Consider the following 14,032-nt stretch of genomic DNA (forward strand, 5'->3'; position numbering starts at 1 on the left):
GTCTTTGACTTAAGACTTGTGGTTAGAAGTCATGAGTAATAAATTAATACATCGATACACATGTACCACGTACTAGATTTGGCGTTCCGAACATTCACTGTGTTCAACTGAATTGAACTGCAATCCATTCAAACTGACTGGCATGGTCAATATTGACGGCTTGTGATTGTATACGGAGTGGCGCTCATGATATAAAAACTCGAGCCTAAGTGTAAATCTGGATTTGATAAAAAAATATTAGTCAAATAAGGAAAATTATTTGTTGTTCAAGTGAATAAATAGGTTATAACAGTGACGTTTTGGTCGCCATTTTAGTTCAGATGTTGAACAAATAGTTTATATGGACGTTCGTGTCTATAGAATATACGTCAATGAATTAATGTGATAAATAACTTCTCAGTGTTTAATATCCGATAAATTCTATCCGGACAAAATGTCCAGAGTGGACAAATTGTCCAATATTATTAGTATTTGGTGGCCCTGTTCCGATACGTTTTACTTTTTTCACAGTAAATGTTTTTATAAAGCACTAATTACTAACACGAGGTATTGTCATTGCGTTAAGTGTCAGGCGTTTGTTTCTAAATAGACCAGACATTATGGCGTAAGAAACTGCTTCCGACCTCAAACGGTCTACGGCTAAGATGTTTTTATTACATAGATACGTTGTCCGAGCTCAATACTGGCGAGACGAAAGTATGGTAATTGCCCGACATTCACTTAGTCAACCTCCAACCACTGTCGCCGCTAGTCGGCTTACTAACTTCTTGTATTTTTATAAACAAAATGGCTTTCTGTGCTATTAGACGATGTACAAATAATATTCCAACTGTGTATGAAAAAAACATTACATTTCATACGTTAGTAATAAGTATACACTATTTAACTTATTTTTAACTAATAAATGCATTTTATTCGACTGTCATGGCGACCAGAGACCAATAAACTAGATGGCCACGGCGGTCGACGTTCGCGCCGTATCAATGCGAGCTGCTAGGACTGTACAAGTATGTCATCATTATCATCATCATCTCAGCCACTGGAAGTCCACTGCTGAACATAGGCCTCCCCCAAGGATCTCCACGTCGACCTGTTGGAAGCGGCCTGCATCCAGCGACTTCCTGCGACCCTAGCCAGGTCATCCGTCCACCTTGTAGGCGGGCGTCCGACCTTTCGTTTGCCTGTACGTGGCTCTCCACTCTAGAACCTTTCGACCCCAACGGTCATCGGTTCTTCGAGCTATGTGTCCGGCCCACTGCCACTTCAACTTGCTAATCCTATGGGCTGTGTCGGTAACCTTTGTTCTCCTACGGATCTCCTCATTTCTGATTCGATCTCGTAGGGAAATACCGAGCATAGCCCTCTCCATAGCTCGTTGAGTGACCTTGAGCCTCCTAATGAGGCCCATAGTGAGAGGCCACGTCTCGGTGCCGTATGTTATCACTGGTAACACACAACTATCGAAGACTTTCGATTTAAGGCACTGAGGTATTTTGGACGAGAAGACGTTGCGAAGTTTCCCGAACCTGCCCAACCGAGTTGGATTCGACGATTGACCTCTCTCTCGAAGTTGGACCTGCCTAGCCGGACCACTTGTCCTAAATAGACATATTCGTCTACAACTTCGAGAGTCGAGCCCCCAACTTCGATGGGGGTGGGCACAACATGGACATTCGACATGATCTTCGTTTTGTACAAGTATGTGACTATAGTAAATGGTGCGCTGTTTTTATGTGCAATTTTGTTAGTCTATGACACTATTTGTAAAACGTCATTGGTCTACAGCCGTTTTCAATAAATATAACAGCTTTAATTTCCGCTATTTCCGCCCCATTCTCCATCGGACCTGTGCAGTCGCATTGCTGAGGATTCAGCATCCATTTGCAGGTTTCCTGACGCAGGGACACCTAACAATAAAAATGTAACCTAAACCCGAGAGAACAGAAGGTCCTTATTATGGATCCGATTGTAGCTGTGAACATTTTTTTTAACCTGCTTGTTAGCTGATAAGGGCCTGCATCTTTTAGTAATATTCGGAAAATATCCATTGATTCCAAAGATTTACATAGTTTTACTATTTAATATTGGTGTCAGAGTTGAATATGTTAAAAGGGTCTAAAGGGTACCCAGAGCTGCATATTATTAAATAGGTGTGGTACAAATAAGGCTAAATTTCTTATAGAATGCGGGATATATTGTGTACCGTTTCTGAGTACTTTATATTTGCTTTTGCGCCATCAACACATGCTGGGCATGTCAGGCACAAACTGAGGGGCATTATTAAGGAATATACAATAAGACGTCTTATAATAATATATACTTTCGATATTTTTTGATATACACAATCCCCTTGTTCATAGACGTTATTTATCTATGGACGGAGCATTGCTGTGATAACAAGTCTTTTCTCAGTGCTGACGGCATGGCAGCCCTCGCAGTGCGTAGACATAGGGCCGTTGTGATTGGCTAATATTGAGATACAACTTGAATCTAGTTGGCTGTCAGATAAACAAGGCTGAGAAACAGACTTGTTATCACAGCAAAGATCCGTCCTTAGATAAATAACGTCTGTGAATAAGAGCGAAAGAGTTTTAAGATTATATAGAGCGGTCATTGGGACGATTGTCATACAAAAATTTTGCGCTCATGCGATGGTTCAATCTACTGTGAAATAGCAAAACATCAATTTTAAATACTGTATATTTTTTCCATATCAATTTGCACGTTTTTAATGCTCATATTAGCATATTTTCTGTAAATATATTATTTTTGTATTAATATCTAAGGATGCTGTGACGTCTCATACGGATATTTCAAACAAGACTTATTACCAATTGGTAATAACTTGAAGCACAAATTTGGCCCTGATGTTCGGTCTATAACTAACTATATAGTTTAACTAGCTTTTGCTCGCGGCTTCGCCCACGTGAAGGAGTTTTCCGGGATAAAAGTCCACTGTATGATAAGTCTTGCTACATATTTTTCCGGTACTGATAGGTTCAAACTAATTTTATCCCCATGGTGGTGGAATTAATCAAAATCCTTTCTTAGCGGATGCCTACGTCATAACATCTACCTGCATGCCGAATTTCAGCCCGATCCGTCCAGTGGTTTGTGCTGTGCGTTAATAGATCACTATGTCAGTCAGTCACCTTTGAGTTATATATATTAAGATGTCTTTGGACATGAAAAAATCGCCTGTCACTTAACGCTTTACGGCAATTAATAAACTATTTTCTGAAATCTAGATTGATCAAGAATAAATGTAAAAATATATTTATGCGATCAAACTGTATTCTACAATCGATTTGAATAAATCGTAGTTTATTAACTTCGGCTATGATCTAATTAAATTATTTATATTGTCAAATGTCACGTTATTTGTAAGTTTTAGACATGTTTGTATTAAAATTGAATAAAGCACTTCGACTTCATCTGTAGCGATTATTTTGTTTTTTTTTCCTGAGTCTAAGGTGACACTTTCCCGCCCAAACCACCACAACTTCTGTAAGCCAAGATCAAAGGCACACATGACACCGAGTGGTGAAGCTCGCCGAGGCTCAAACACTAATCTGTATTTATCCCACAACGAAATCATAAAGAAAGATAAGGATTCGGAAATATTAATTGTTCTGTCCCATCATAGCAAAGCGGAAGACAAAATGACCTGAAGGCATTTTAACCTCAAGTATAGGTATGTTTACAATTAGAAAAGCCAGTTGTAAGGCACTACGGATAAAAAAATTATTAGTCTGGCGGTTTAGTGGCGCTTCCTTAATCAATAAATTTTTATTGCAGCTAAATGTTCGATACGAAAGTCCCGCTCGCCCGATAGTAAGCGATATGACCGTCTATAAACATTAACACCATATAGATCTTTGAATTACGAATTGAGTGGACCTCTGCGCTCGTCACCCTAAGACATTAGATAAATTTCACCATGCCCATTTAAAACGTGCACGTCAATGTGTCCCTACTGCACCTGATGGTAAGTGGAATGGGTTCAATAAAAGTCGACTGACGAGAGATGATTACCCTCGGCAGTCAACGCCTGTTATACACAGGCTGATCCTGGAACGCGAGACGCTTATGTGGGCCACTATGGCAGGTTTTAAACATCGTTTTAATTACATTGACTTCAATGTCCTAACCGGAACGCAACGGTGCATGTGCTCTGGCGGTAAAAGTAGCTATTACGGTACCTACTCTGTCCCTCGCATGAGAGATATTTCTTATAGCGTATGGGCTGTGGACGGAAAAATTCCTGTATGAATTCCAGATACAAAAATTAACACTATTTATTTTGCGTCTGAATTCGATTAGCAAAGTCTAAGTTTAATCTTTCCGTTATACTACATTAAAACGAATGTTGATTATTTCTCTCATTTGGCTTAAAAATTTTACTCGGCAGTGTAAAATATAATCTATGAATAATTGTCAACTTAAGACTAGGCAGTATGGTCGAAAGACTATAGCCTGTTCTCTGCACGAATAAAAAAATAAATTGTCAAATGTCAGTTCATGATCCATCAATCAAGGACATAATTTTGGCGCAATTTTTACATAAACGCGTGATAAAAGTTAACAACAAAGATTAAAAGTTGTTACTTTATCAAATATAATAACATTTGTGAATAAGTGGATTAATAATTAAAGAAGAACAATGGCGAGGACCAAAGCATCAGTAGGCTCGAAAGGTAAGTTTAAACAAACTAAATCACATCAAAGTTTTTTTTCAGGGAATATGATTTACGGTATTCAATGTGTTCTCAAATTAATCAAAAGACTATCTAGGGAGTGTTATTCCTCGCACGCATTCATTTCGAATAAGAAAGTAAGAAGTCACGAGTTCTTTGATAAAACATAATTGGCGCGAACCGAGTGACACTTATCTCTAAATCAACAGAGAAGTATCAATTAACAGTATGAGTTTTGTCGGAAGTTAGAGGCGTAGGCCGTGGATAATTATTATATTGTAGAACAATAATAATTATCCACCGCGGTTTTATAGTCGTTTTGGAACTAAAATGTGGTTACTTAGAACTATTGGTTGGACCAAAAAATTTTGTGAATTAATTGTACAGCAGACTTAACACTACGATTACAATTATTAAATATTATAACTTATGGCTATAATGTAAGCCCAAGTTAGGAAAACTAAACATGTATATAATTGAATCTAAAATTGTCTTAATACTTATAAAATATTTCTTCACAGTTTCGGCCGGTAAAAGCAGTAAAGCTAGATGTAGCGTCGCGGCGCCGCCTGTGACGGCAGGACCGTCAGGTGAGCACTTTGATGAATACACATATGAATGAACTGCTCTGAACATTTAAAAAAGCAAATTGTATTTTTCTCTGTATCATGTACTGTAGTTTATACCTTAAACTGGTTTTGAAAAGAGCAACACCAAAGTTTCTTGCCCATTCTCTGGTGAGAACTGCACGAACTGGTGGTAGAGTTGATATTGGTGGAATTTAAATAATGTATAACATTTTATATGTTCAAATAAATTATTTCATTTTATTATATCACACAGACTTTGGTCACTTTTTCTGCATTAAAAACTTCTGGGATAGATTAGCCTATATTATATTGATTCAGGGTTTTGTGCCAATTTCTGGTCAAATCTAGTACACACAAATTATCACACATTTGTCCCTAAAGGGGTTTGCAGAAGTGCAACCAAGCCATTCACTTTTCAACAAGTGTGTTTGTCCCATGATGTGATAGGGGGCGAGCCTATCGCCATTTGCAGCACAAATTTTAGACTCCAGGCTGATAACGAAAAACATCTTGACAGGATCTGATTCTTGGACTTTACAGTACTAACATCACCAAAGCAATCTGTTGTAAAAATAACCCATTAAAGTCTCAAAAATGTCATCAATAACTTACAATAATGTTTTCTAATGTAATATTACTATTTTAACAGGCAGTGGAGATAGATCATCTCGCAGTTACTCCGGAGGCAATTCTGTGTGTCCCCGAGAAACACCAAAGTGGCAGAAACCTATCACAAACTTCTTCATATGCAAGGACAATGGGAGCAAAGACTCTGACAACGATAGTGAAGATGGTGAGATTAAAATAAAACTATTTTTCAGATTTTATCTCAGTTTTTATATCATAATTTTCTTCCGATGTTTCGAATTGCAGCTTTTGTGGTCGTGGGGGGACTGAGGTGTTGGTCGTCCGAAAAGTCAAAGTTACAATGCCTACACATATTTTACAATTATACAATTTTTTAAATTTAATTGTTGGTGGTCCGATATACGGAGAATGAGCTCACAGTGTCTTGAAATCTGGCAGCAGTCTTTTGTGTTCCGATTTAATTAAATGTAGAACTGGATCCCAGGCTTGTGCAAGCTTCCAACCATCTCTATTGAAATTCGGATGGTTTTCAATTTCAATAGCCTCGCGAATCATCCTAAGTTGATTATTGTGAGACTATTTTAGTCCATACAGTTTTGTGATAGCCTGGGTAAGGAATGGACTGCTGAGACAATGGCCTGTGTTAGCGTAGTTGTCATTGTACACCGTACGAATATGACTACCATACTGAGGACCTGGACTCGAAGGTTTTCCATCTTAATAGTCAAATGCAGTGGACGTTGGATGAGGAGGGCGGAGGACCGAGCGACGCGGCGCGCTCTAGAGCAGGCCTATGTTCAGCAGTGGACAGTTGTAGGCTGATGAGATGAGATGAGAGTCAAATGCAGCTTGGAGTCAGGAAGTTGGCGGTGTAATACCTCCAGTAATGTCGGATTGCAAAACCTAGTTTATAATAAAACTTTTTGGTTACAGAAACCGCAACAAAACCTAAACCGAAACGCAACATAATACAATCAGACGACGAACAAACAGACACGCCGACAAATACAGAACTAGATGAAACTATTGAATTAGAACCATTGACAGGAGAGAGTAGTCACAAAATCGATGAGTACTACTCTAAAAACAACGAGGAAAATAATAATGCAGTAAAGGGGGTGAAAGGTAAAGGAGTGGGGAAGAAGACCAAAGGCAAGGAGAATGTTAGTGATAATGTTGAACGGAAAAGAGAAAGAGAAGATAAGGATTTGGGAGAGGAACAAGTTAGTAAGAGAGTTAAGGTGGAGTGAGTTTGATTTGTTTTGGAAGGGTTAATAGATTTTGATGTTTGCTACATTTAGAGGGAAACATGCCCAGTTTTAAACTAGGTAGCATAATACTGGCACCTTTGAGGTAAGTCATCAAAGTTCTAACGGTGCGATATATTTGTTGCCATATTAATTCAGAGCTAATATTTTGCCGTTCCAAAATGAAATTTCCACCTTCAACAAATGTTTGCAATACATCAAAGTCTTAATTTACATAATTGACTATTATAATTTAGTAAAACTTCCCCTGTATATATTAGCATAGTAATTATTTAGTACTGTTTTGATAGATGGATACTGTCGCGTCGTGTATGCGCGTGCGCACGATACCTCGCATTTGACGCGACATCTCATTGGATAAGAACAAATTTTGACTATATTAAATTAGTTAATTAATTTCTGCATTAAGCGCCTAATTGAATGGCATTTATTTTTTGCTAGACGTAGCTCGCGGCTTTGTCTGCGATCTTTAACGCACAAAAGTAGCTAAATCAGTGTAATGAATGATCTACATCGCCATCTTAACGTAATCAGCGCCATCTATTTAAAAATCAGATAAATTCTAGTATTTCCCATGGGACCAAATTATCAGGATAAAAGTAGCCTATATGTTAATCTAGGACATGGTGTTTCCGTGTGACAAATTACATCCAAATCCGTTCAGTTGTGATTACTTCATCAAACATATAAACATGTTTGCAAGCTTTTTTTAATCAACCAAAAAAAGAGTAGGTTGTAGCGGAGCTACTTTTATTATACAGGGTCATGTTGACATTGCGTTACTAAATGAAACCACATACTCGTCTTCACCTTTGCTGAATTGTGACAAAAATAAAAAATAACGAATATTTTCAAGAAAAATCATGATTTTAATTTCCTAACTTTCTGATAATTTTGTAGTTAAATACGAATATGTCGTGCGCGTGAGTGTAGTATTCACTGAAAGTATGATGGTACTGCGACGAATTCCCTTAGAGTAGTAGTAGTGGCATTAGGGCGCGTAAAATTAAAATTACTTTTTAATATTTATTTTGTTCAAAACTTACACTTTTTTATTTTACATCTACGGCTCAAGTAATTTATTGTAGTGTTATTTCCAAGTAGATAACTATGTGGTTTCATCTATTAACGCGATGTCACAATGACCCTGTATGTTTAACTCCCACTACACATAAACAAATATTGACTGCATATTTATAGTTGAACCTCTTCTATATCCTTTTTTTGGTATTTAAAACTATTGGTATATAAGTAATATAAGATAACTAATTGTAGTATTTAAGGTAGGTTTTCATTTATAATATAGATGTATTGAAAATGTGATATTTTTATAAGTAGTTTTGTGGACCAAATATAAAACTTTAATACTATTTGCTTTTATTCATTCCTATTTTCCTTGTGAAATCCTAGATTTGTATTATATCTGCCCTATATTATATACTGTCCCACTGCTGGGCCTCCTCTACTGAGAGGGATTACGCCTTAGTCCACCACGCTGTAGTGCGGGCAGACTTCACACACCCTCAAAATTCCTATGGAGAAATTCTCAGGTATGCAGGTTTCCTTACGATGTTTTCCTTCACTGTTAAAGAAAGCGATAATTCACAAATATACACATAACTTTAAAAAGTCAGAGGTGTGTTTGAGTTTTGAACCTGTGGATATTTGTTTCGGCAGTCCGTTCCACATACAACTAGGCTATCGCCGCTTCTGAAATTCTGAATTGAAAGTACTACACTGAAATTGGGTAAAAAAAATAGTAGGTAAGACATTGTGCCTGGATGTCTTAAAATCCGTATAAATAAAATAAATCACAGAACAGTTCGACCGATTTCTCTATTGTATTCCTAATTATAAATAAAAAGTTTGTATATACTAAATAATAATTTTGAAAAATCATGGGATTTATATATTTCGATTCAATTTAACTATTGTCCCGATTCACCCCTCCACCCCTTGGTTGATGGCACAAAAAATTCATTGGTAAATAAATAAAAAACAATTCAATAGTAATCATACTTTATTGTAATAAGTGTACGTATACTGTAGAAAAATTAAAACTTACACAAATATTTTTCTATAGAGCTTGCAAACTTTTTACTTTCAAACGAGTTTCCGTAGTACAGTAAGCCACAAAAATATACATGAAAGTTTTAAAGATGCATTTATTTCTTTGTCATAAAGTAATCTCTGTATGTAGTTATTTGTTATGAATAATTTAAAAAAAAAAAAAAATAATACAATTAATTAACTTTTGTTGTGGTCCTACAAACTGTTCTTAGTAACCACATTTTGGTTCCAAAACGACTACAAAATCACTTTGTAGATCAAATAATTTCAGAGAAGTTCATTTTTATTGAGAATTTTGTGCTCAGGACTTTAGAAGCGTGCAGGTTTAATGTAGCTGAACTATAATTATTTAGAACGGAATGAAGGTTTCCTAATTTGCAAGCTCTATTGAATCTGGCGATACAAACTTGTAAAACATCTAATTCCTTTGAATAAATAATCACAATGCATTGAATATTTTAGTTTGACGTTCGCACTAATACACGAGTATATATTAACTTTATATCAAATTTTCTACCGCAACTAGTGCATTTGGGGCAATTAAATATTTTAAAAACTGTAGTTAATATACGATCCTAAACGAAATATATATTTTTTGTTGCTTTGAATGAGGAGACGATCATGCCGTTCGCCTGATAAGCGATACGATCCATAAACAGTAGAAACACCAACACATTGAATTACAAAGTGTTTGGTATTCCACTGCGCTCGTCTGAGACGTGAGATGTTAATTATTATATCCAGTAGTTACACTGGCTACAATGTTCTTCAAACCTACAACAGTGACTACACACTGCTTGACAGAAATAGTCATTGCGGTGGTACCTACCCAGGCGGACTCTCACATATGAAAGACCTACCACCAGCGTCTAGAGCAGTATTTCCCAACGTGGGGCCCACACCCACAGGGGGACAATTTGATAGTTAAGGAAGGCAATTTAAACAGAATTTTCAATTTTTCATTATATGGTTTGAATTTTTCATTACGATGTTTTGATAACAGTTTTATAGTGATTTCTTCCTAAAACTTATCATTTGTATTTCTGAAGGGTTCAAAACGATTTTTAAAGGTTAAAAATTATGTATGGGGGGCTTAAAAATATTAGTAATGTTAAGGTGGGGCATGGCCTAAAAAAGGTTGGGAAACACTGTTCTAGAGTGAGATGATTTGACTTTTTCACTTGGATGTTAAATATGATTTCCAATGTAGATGCAAACGTCAAAAATACATTAAATAATACTAAAATAGCGTGCCCTAATTCAGTCGTTTTATATGCAATAATTAGTGCTAGTATCAACTGTGAAGAGTGTGGTAGTGTTCATGTATACAGGGTCATTTTGACATCGCGTTACTAAATGAAACCATGTAACTAGCACAGTATAAGTCTGAATCAGGGCACCTAAATTAAAATACTAAATCTAAAAGTATAAAATAAATTTATTTTAAAGCAATGTTTTAATGGGGCCTATCGTCGCCCCTTGTGGGATAATTTCGACTTTCGCGCATCATAATATATAAATTTACAAAAACACCCAAATTCATTACAATTTTTAGATCCAATAAAAACAATTTTTTTTTCATAATTCCTGTGATCAAATTTTTCCGAGGTATTTTTTCATTCAATTAATAAAAAAAAGAGAAGTCACTTATAAATCAAATCAATCTACATTCTTAAACAACCTTTAAACAAAATTTTTTTTGCTTTTTTCAAAATTGACATTACACCAACAGAGAAATTTCTTTTTTTTTCTATACTTTGGGTATTTTTGTAAATCATAGAAAAATCACAATTTTTATTTGGACAACTAATTGAGCTGCCAATTATATATCTTAATTAATAAAAAAAAATAGTTTAATATTTTTTTACATTTTATGTTGTAAGAGAGTACAATATTAGTATTGTTCACCGCGTGGCTAATATACAGGGTCATTTTGACATTGCGTTATTAAATGAAACCACATACTTATCTACTTGGAAATAACACTTTACAATAAGCTACTTGAGCCGTAGATGTGAATTAAAAAGTGTAAGTTTCGGACAAAATATCTAAAGTAATTTTAATTCAACGCGTTCCAATTTCACAACTACTACTCTAAGAGAGTTCGTCGCAGCGACAACATCATACTTTCAGTCAGAAATACACTCACACACGCACCATATTCGCATTAAACTATAAAATGTTCAAAAAATACAGAAAAGTAAAACTGGAATTTTTTGTGAAAATATTCGTTATTAATGGATGATTTTTGGCACAATGTCAGCAAAGGTGAAGACAAGTATGTGTTTAAATATGCTAACGCAGTGTCAAAATGACTTAGTATATTAGTGCATGTGAAATATAGCTTGCTTCGAATTACCTTCAGCGGGTGTAGTCTACAAAAATAGTTGAAAAAAAATCAAACTTCAAACTACCTATACGTTTTTGTTCGTTATTTAAAACAAATTAAGAGATATCAAAGACCAGTTTTTTTTCAAAGAAAAAAATTAGGAGAAGACAAAAATATATAGACGATTTGTAGTTTTAATTAGTTCAGCTATTTGTGATCTTTTTTTTATTGGAGTCGGTTATAAAATGGAAAAGTTAAAAAAATACACATAATAATAATACTCTTAACATTATGATCTCGGACAAAGAACTTGAGGTTATCGTTAAATAACTGATTCTAGGACATAGTATTTTTTTTTATTGTTTACCATAGCGATGGAGACAACGAAAATGATTTAAGAGCCATTTCGTTTACCAAACGTAATAAAACTATATTGCTTGATGAAAAAAAAAATACAAAAAAGCTCTAGATAAAGCTTTTTCTTCACTCAAAATAATCACAAATGTCATTCTTTTTTTCAAGTGACAAAATTTTTTTTGCCTTTATTTTTATATTGCCTAAACTTCGCATTATGTCGATCACAACTTACCCAATATTCTTTAACCGAGAATTTTTTTTTCATCGTTGTTAACTTACAAATTGTCATACAAGATCCTTAATACTACGTTAATTGGTTTTTTATAATGATCTGACAGAATCAATACGTTAAGAGCTATATACTAAACTACAAAAAAATTAATTCATAATGTTATATGCCATTATACAAGATCTTGAAATTGGCGAATATAAGGCATAATATTAAAATTTAAAAAAAAGAAAATATCAGTTAATATGCAAGTTATGTAGAGTTATAAGCATGTTTTTACTTGAAATATTATAAGATAATTCGATTAAAAAATATAATAATATAATAATAAGTTATTACCAATTTCAAAACAATTTTTTTCCAAAAAAATTTTTTTTTTATATCTTATAATACGAAAAAACATTACATTCATTAAAAATACACGAAAAATTCAAGCCAATTCATGTAAAAAAGTTTTTTTTCTAATTAATATTTTTTTTTCAAACGCCTATAAGTCTTATGGGGGGATGTTTTATCCCGAAATTTAATAATCCTACGTTTCTAAACCTCTATATAATAATACTAACGTTTACAGAGAATAAATAGAGCTTTAACGTCACTCGCAGCGCCATCTGGAACAAAATGAAGCTTGTTACAAATAAATATTAATAATTCTGTTTCTATAAGTTGGGAGCCGACTGCCTTCGATGGTAAGTGTGAGATGAGAATTTTTTTCTTTACTAATGAGTATACAAAAGGAGTTTTTAATTATCAAGAATAATATAAGACGATATCACCATTAGTTCGTATAATGCAAATATCGGGGGTGTGGAAGGTACCGCTATGTGATACGTAGGTCCCTTGTTTCGACATAAGTAATAATAATAATAATTATATCAGCCCTGTATTATATACCGTCCCACTGTTGGGCACGGACGTCCTCTACTGAGAGGGATTAGGCCTTAGTCCACCACGCTGTAGTATTGGCAGACTTCACACACTTTCGAAATTCCTATAGAGAACTTCTCAGATGTGCAGGTTTCCTCACGATGTTTTCCTTCACCGTTAAAGCGAACGATAAATTCACAAAGAATACACACATGATTTTAGAAAAGTCAGAGGTGTGTGCCCTTGGGATTTCAACCTGCAGACATTCGTCTAGGCAGTCCGTTCCACACCCAACTAGGCTATCGCTGCTATAAAGAAGTAATTACATGCTTCTATTATTGTGTTATTGATGGTGATACTAGTTACTATCGAATTAGATTGTAGGAGCAGTGGCCGGCGGGATTTGCTATTTGATACGTTGCCCACAGAGAGAGATGATTACCCCTTGCTAGACGCTGCAATGCCGGGCTGTTTGACGAATATACACAGGCTGATCCCGGATCGCCAAAAACGTGGGCCATTATGTTGGCTTAATACCTTGTGTATGGTCGCTATACGCTAAAAAAATACAGTATTAAAATAAAAATATTTTGCAGGTATCACTGTTTTCATATTAAATTTTTTCTCTCGACGTTTCGAAGACAGCAGCCTGCGTTGTGATGCCGTTTTATTTCGATGTGTTTCATTCGCGTGTACATTATAGATACCTCTAAACGCTCTCAGCGGGACTCTGGAACTCTGCGAGCGCGTGTATGGGGCTCGGCTGCTTCTTCTGACTGCCGCGGCGGACCTTCGCGCGGACCTCCTCCGGCTTCTCCGGTCTGATGAGCGGCTTCTTCTCCGGCGCCTTCATACGCCACACCACTATCGGGGACTGGACATAACGGTTCGTTTCAATAAATAAAACAGATTGAATGGGTTTTTATAAAAAAAAAATGATGAAATAGGTTTCGACAAAAAAAATATTTAAAAAGTTTTTTTTTGTTCAAAATAGTATAAACGACTGTTTATTCTGGTTTGAACAAAAAAAATGTGAA

At 35.4% G+C, this 14,032-nt stretch overlaps 2 protein-coding genes across 6 annotated transcripts in view; one reads left to right on the forward strand and one right to left on the reverse strand.

The window, feature by feature from the left end:
* Nucleotides 1-4,484: 4,484 nt before the first annotated feature.
* On the forward strand, nucleotides 4,485-7,277 carry LOC115451042 (PCNA-associated factor). Its single transcript, XM_030179236.2, has 4 exons — nucleotides 4,485-4,697; nucleotides 5,219-5,287; nucleotides 5,937-6,080; nucleotides 6,809-7,277. Exons 1-4 carry the CDS (start codon nucleotides 4,664-4,666, stop codon nucleotides 7,123-7,125), a joined length of 564 nt encoding a protein of 187 aa, XP_030035096.1. The 5' UTR covers nucleotides 4,485-4,663; the 3' UTR covers nucleotides 7,126-7,277.
* A 1,868-nt stretch (nucleotides 7,278-9,145) lies between these two features.
* Nucleotides 9,146-14,032, reverse strand: part of LOC115451036 (catenin alpha) — a 60,195-nt gene continuing 55,308 nt past the window's right edge. For 3 of the 5 annotated variants that reach the window (XM_037439836.1, XM_037439813.1, XM_037439751.1), the window contains 2 exons: nucleotides 13,703-13,869; nucleotides 9,146-12,739 (listed from right to left, as the gene is read on the reverse strand). In XM_037439836.1, the coding sequence (XP_037295733.1) occupies nucleotides 13,705-13,869 (165 nt within the window). In that variant the 3' untranslated portion in view covers nucleotides 9,146-12,739; nucleotides 13,703-13,704. Of the gene's footprint in view, nucleotides 12,740-13,702; nucleotides 13,870-14,032 lie in introns of those variants that run through there. The other 2 variants (XM_037439764.1, XM_037439799.1) reach the window with 1 other exon arrangement.

The sequence above is a fragment of the Manduca sexta genome, chromosome 1, assembly GCF_014839805.1.
Source record: "Manduca sexta isolate Smith_Timp_Sample1 chromosome 1, JHU_Msex_v1.0, whole genome shotgun sequence".
Taxonomy (NCBI): Eukaryota; Metazoa; Arthropoda; class Insecta; order Lepidoptera; family Sphingidae; genus Manduca; species Manduca sexta.